The 6,107-nt window shown below is 47.8% G+C and overlaps 1 protein-coding gene across 1 annotated transcript; it reads right to left on the minus strand.

Annotated features, from left to right (window-relative positions):
- Positions 1-219: 219 nt before the first annotated feature.
- Positions 220-901, minus strand: LOC136489308 (TPD1 protein homolog 1B-like). The gene is made up of 2 exons (XM_066485992.1): positions 817-901; positions 220-671 (listed from the first exon to the last, which is right to left on the minus strand). The coding sequence occupies exons 1-2, from the start codon at positions 899-901 to the stop codon at positions 220-222; spliced, it is 537 nt and encodes a 178-aa protein (XP_066342089.1).
- Positions 902-6,107: the final 5,206 nt, after the last annotated feature.

A 6,107-nucleotide genomic window follows, 5' to 3' on the forward strand; every position in this document is an offset into this window, starting at 1 on the left:
ATTTATTTGCCAAACTATATTAGACGTAAAAACATAACGACGACCACGCTCGACACACACAATGCGAATTAAAGTGCATATAGACTACTCAACAACAACGTGGAACTAGCTACTAACACAACAAGAGCAGGACACAGCACACTGGCTGGCCGCATGCATGCATGCATATGTATGTATCTCCGACTCCGAGGACGACGACGAACAACTTGTAGTGATCTACTAATGGCAGGCGACGGAGGCGACACTAAGCTGGTAGGAGAAGGAGTTGGAGTACTGGAAGGAGACGGTCTCGCTGGGCTCCAGCGTGCCGCCGCCCTTGACGACGCAGTCGTTGAAGCTGACGCGCTGGAACTTGGCCGGGTCGACGAGCTCCGTGGAAGCGAAGTCGCCGCAGGAGACGTGCACGTCGTACACGGTGCACCCTCCGCTGCAGACGTTGATGATCTGCACGGTGTAGGCCGGGATGCCACTGGGCAGAGGGTTGGCGCTGCTCTGGTACACCACCACGTCCTCCCCTGAACACCCGTCCGGCCCCATTCGAGCCGTCGAGACGTCACCCACGCCGGGCGGCGACGGCGGCGACGACGACGACGGCGGCGTACTGGTGTTGAGCAGCTTGCGCGCCTGGTGCAGCGTGGACCAAGATGATGGATGGTGTCCGGAAGCAGCAGCTGGCCATGCATGGACGGATCGGAGGCATAAGGTTTGCATTGGTCAGCGTTAGGTTTGTATATATGTGGCAATTCAAGAATGCAAAGCGTGCATGAATAATTAGCAATGTATTACGTATAAACACGCATATATACTTACATATACCTTGAGCAGTTATTAGGAGCAGCAGCAGCGAGCTGATGACCACAATCACCAGAGCTGCGCGTTTCTTAAAGCACCATTGTCCCATGTCCTTGTCGATCGATCACCTCAGTCCTCACACACACTATCTGATCGGAGTATGTATGGGTTTCACGTCTGCTTCTGCTGGTTTCAGATCGACTTTCCGATTTGAACATGCATGGTACGAGAATCTCCTCCGTCTCAGCCACTATATATATAAATAGGAAAGCTACGTATAAAAGAGCAACTAGCTAATGTGAGCAGTTTGCAACCTTGCATTGGTTCGTGTGCACCCCCTAGCTAAGCTAGACAGAACTGCTGCAGCACACACAACTAACAGTCTAACATCATATCGATGGATAGGCCAAAGTAATTCCATCTCAAGTATATATTCGTAGTAGTAGTAGGGGACTAGGACTGTACAATACGTATGTATCTAGCGCAACGACTTGCCTGCATCGCCTCGGTGGCGTGGTCATCAATTCATCAATGTCTGAACTGCCATCTGCACCGGCCATGCATCTCATCGTCAGTACGTAGGTACGTCCTGCAGCATGCGTGTGCACAATAATACAGGGGTATCGAATCGATCAGCAAGATTCGTCAACGAAGGAGAGCAAACATGTACATCCGCGACAAAAGCTCCAGTCCAAGTGTGCATTTAACGTAGAGTAGCACCGGCCGCTTTGATACAATAGATGGTAGTCGTCACACGCATGCATGAAAATGCAGAAAGCAAGTCCATCCTTTTAGCAGGTCGAGGCTGATGATCATTCAATACTGCAACCGACCGTCTACCCTAGCAGTGTGACTATTGATTACAACTACTTTACCAAGCTAAGCTAGGTCGATTGATATTGATATGAGCTGAGAAGGCCGGTGGCACGCAGTGTGGTGTGGTAGGTTCACTCTTCACTGCATGCATTGTCGTCGTCCATGACATATTCTGACATGCATTCGATCTCCATCCATGCATGTAGACTCGTACGTAGTCGGCAGATTAGGGCACGTTTAACAGTTTAGACGGCTGCCATCTGTAAGCACGGGTCATATCACATAGAGACAGCAATACAGACAAATTATACAATGGGTTGTCTTTTAGGCTATCTACAAGATAATTAATTCTTGTACAGACTCATAAATTAAGGTGGTAAAAAATGGCTTGGGAGCACGAGCTCCCGTCGTACAACGGTGTTGGAGCGGGCGATATAGCTTGGGAACACGAGCCCTCGTCGTCTCTTCGCGAAGAGACGGCACACCCGTCTGTTGGCTGAGTCAAGGGGTTTTTTACAAAAATAACATCTCCCAGACAGCAAAAAAGACGACCGTTGTACGTGCCCTTAGGCATGCATGCATCGGTAACCCGAGCATTGGACACGGGAACGAAGCTTGCATGCAGAAGCTCACAAGGCTGTGGTTAAATGTTCCCATCCCAATACCAGACCAGCTAGTAAAACACTCTACTCTGCAAACTCAGGGCAGTCCCAATGGTACATTGATGATGGTTTCTATCCTCATTAAATGACTTGCCACGTAGGCAAAATGCTGACATGGCAACGTAATTAATGAAGAAAGAGAGTAAAAATCATAGAAATGGTTTCTTCATGAAGAAACCAGGTCTACTCTTGACCCAATGCACCAAGAAACCATGAAATCACCATTGGGGAGAAACCACCAGTTTCTAGGGAGCTCGTGTCGCACTCCCATTGGAGGAAAAGATAGAGTTGGGAGAGAGAAAGAGAAAATAGTTATTACTTATAGAAACTATGGGTTGGAAATCAGTACTTTTTTGGTGCGATATCCTATGTTATAGAAACTACTAGTTTTTTTTATTGGGACTGCCCTCAGTAGTACGTACAGTTTAGTACTATATTAATATATAGTCTTGCTTATTATATAACAATAGCTTAATTAGCCGTGCTAACGAACGAAGAATCTTGCGCAAGTCGCATCATTAGCAGCTTTTGCAGGATATGAAACCGACTGAGATCGAGCCTCTGTTCTGTCGACCCACTACACACCCAACTGCTAGGCACGCATGAAAGATTGCTAACCTTTGTCTAGCGCGCGCATCCCCACATGGAAACCCTGCTAGCGTTCATCCATGGTTAATATTTAGTCGTCAAACCAAGGACAGAGAATATAATTCTGAAATAGTATCATGCTTTATTATACCAAATTTAACTAATTATATATAAAAAGTATAAATATTTATAATATCAAATAAATACCATTCGATTAATTATGAAATATATTTTTATAATAAATTGATTTGGAGTCATAAATGTGAATACTATTTACTGAAAAATTAGCCAAACGTAAAGCACTTTAACTAACACGCATAACATAGTTATGTTCTTTTGGAGACCGAGGTAGTAGCTGTTAGCATTATAATAAAAATAAAAAGGGGAACAAGCAGCATTGCATTGCGGTTGCCTAGTTTTCCCAGGATCTTCTAGAAATGGTCGAAATGCATGAGGACATGCCGAGGGAGCAACTTGGGAAGTTGGGAGTAAGGGTGTTAAAGCTAGTTACTAGCTATAAGCTAACTTCATTAATAGTGCTAACTTTTAACACATAGTTTTTAACATGAATAGCCCCACATGACATTCTCGCATCACCTTAAAACGTGTGCAAGAGTTTAGCTCTTAATTAAGAGCTAGTTTTTCTCTCTCTTCTATTAAAATATGAGAAAAATACTTAGAGTTAGCTTAAGAGCCAATTGTTGGGGCTGCCCTAAGGGCACCCGCAATTGTATAAGTCAGTTACTAGCTCTAAGCCAACCTCTCTAATGCTGTTAGCTTTTAGCAATGACTCGTAATATGATTAGACCGACGTGACACTCTCAAAATGATCTTGGAATATATGTGTATGAGTCTCGCTCTTGATCAAGAGCTAACTTTTTTCTTTCTTCTATTAAAATATAAAAAATACTTAGAGCTAGCTTATGAGCTGCCATTGCGGGTGCCCTAAGCAAAATAAGCCACTAATCAAGGATCGATCTTCTTTGGCGCTGCACGCGTTGATCCTTACCGACAGACAGACACGCATGCAGACGACCAAACATGAGAAAGACTAGCACAACTGGAATGAGGTTCTTTGCCGAGGGCCGGATACGCTCGGCAAAGAAGCATTTGCCCTCGGCAAAGGCTTTGCCGAGAGTTGCTCTCGACAAAGACCGGTCGGCACAGTACCTCACGGCAAAGGCTACTTTGCCGAGAGCCGCATCTCGGGCTCTCAGCAAAGGATTTGCTGAGGGTTAGCCGGCCGTCGGCAAAAATTTTCACCGTGACGGGGAGAGGTCACGGTAAAGTTGATCTTTGCCGTGAGCCTTAGCAAGCTCTCGGCAAAGAATTTCTGAATTTTTTTTCCAAAAAACTTTGCCGAGCGTCTGTCAGAAGAGCTCTCGGCAAAGAATATTGATAAATTTTTTTTGACATTTTTTGTGACGAGAGCTATGGCTCAGCTCTCGGCAAAGGCTTCCTCTTTGTCGAGCGCTATGGTCATGCGCTCGGCAAAGCTGGGATTCTGTGTGTTCCAGAATTCCCAGCTTTGCCGAGGGCATGACCATAGCCCTCGGCAAAGCCACAGCCAGTTTTAATTTTTGTTTTGTTTTTTGCATTTCCGGTCAACAAATAAACATATATATGACATCCACATCACAATAAGCACATCCACATATCAATAACCACATCCACATCACATAATTCACATCCACATCACATAGAAGTCTCGAAGTTCGAAGTCACAAACAAATCTCGACACATAGACAACCACAAGTGTAAAGTTCGACAAGCAACATAAACAAGAGGCATAGGAGGCGCCAAACTGGTCACGGCGACGGTCCGGGCTGAGAAGGCGCCGCGTGCGATCCTAGGGAGTTGACGAGGAGAAGGTTAGGGTCGTTCGACGCCGCCGACTGACGCTACACAAACAAAGAAGATGCAGAACGTGTTAGACAACATAAATAGATAACCAAGCACTACATGTACTTTTTACCACCACGACCACACCACCACCACCACCACCAACCACGTGACACCACCACCATGACCACACCACCACCACGCCACCACCACCACGCCACCACCACGACCACACCACTACTACCACCAACAACAACCACACCACCACGCCACCACCTCCACCAATCATGCAGCCACCACCACGACCACGCCACCACCACCACCAACCACGCCGCCACCACCACCCACCACCATCACCACTAGCACTAGGTTTCACTAGGTTTTACTAGGTTTCACTAGGTTTGACATTTAGAGAAACTAAAACATTTGTCATACTCACCGGAGTAGAATCAAGCTGAGGTGGAGGTGTAGGCTACAGCTGACCGAGCAGGAACTGTGGGACCATTCCACCTTGGGTCATCGCAAGACCCCGCACGTAGGAGAGCACCTCTGCCATCTGCCGCTGATCCTGCTCCTGCTTGGCCTCTAAAGCTGCCAGCCTCTGCCGCTCAAGCTCCCGCTCGGCCTCCAAAGCTGCCAGCCTCTGCCGCTGCTGCTCCAGCTCGGCCTCCATCGCCTGCAGCTGTGCCTACAACATTTGACGCCAATGTTTCAAGATTGCGGAGCTAAGGTATGTAAAAGTCAAAGAACTAGGAATGGAAGAGAACACTTACCTGGAGTGTCGACACCACGGTCGGGCACTGGTGTATGGTCGGCATTGAGCTCGTGCTCGCTACTCGGATCTGGTGCAGCGGAGGAACAGAGGTCGTGTCGAGGACACCGTCGCCAAGCCAGAACCGCCCGTGCTTCTTGCCTTGCCCCACCCTCATCATGAGCTCTAGATCAAGCCGCTCCTCGGTGGTCGGGTCGTAGTCTGGCCCGTGGACTGACCTTGCCATCTCTATGTACGCAGAGATGCGAGGGGCAATGCTGGCGTTGGTGAACGACTCGGCGGGGACTTCTGGGGTCCAGTCGGTGGCGGACATCGCCTTGCCCAAGTGGGACAAGGCATATGCCTTGAGGTGACCACAAGGGCGGCCACCATGTGACGCCGACTGCGAGAAAGACAATAACATTGTTAGAGTTGTTGCAGAATTGAGTGTTAGGTTAGAGAAATGGTTTCACCTTACCCAAGCTTCTGAGAATTTGGAGAGGTTGCGGCTGCCTTGATGGTGTGGTACTCCTTGCATCAGCAAACGGCGCTCGCGTGCTTCATCATGCTCCTTCTTCCCGTCCTGGCTGAGCTACATGTCCACAATCCTCTCCCAGGCATCCAGATGCTGATTGCACCAGTTTGGAATCGCCTAC

Source organism: Miscanthus floridulus, chromosome 1 (genome assembly GCF_019320115.1).
Source record: "Miscanthus floridulus cultivar M001 chromosome 1, ASM1932011v1, whole genome shotgun sequence".
In the NCBI taxonomy this organism is placed as follows: Eukaryota; Viridiplantae; Streptophyta; class Magnoliopsida; order Poales; family Poaceae; genus Miscanthus; species Miscanthus floridulus.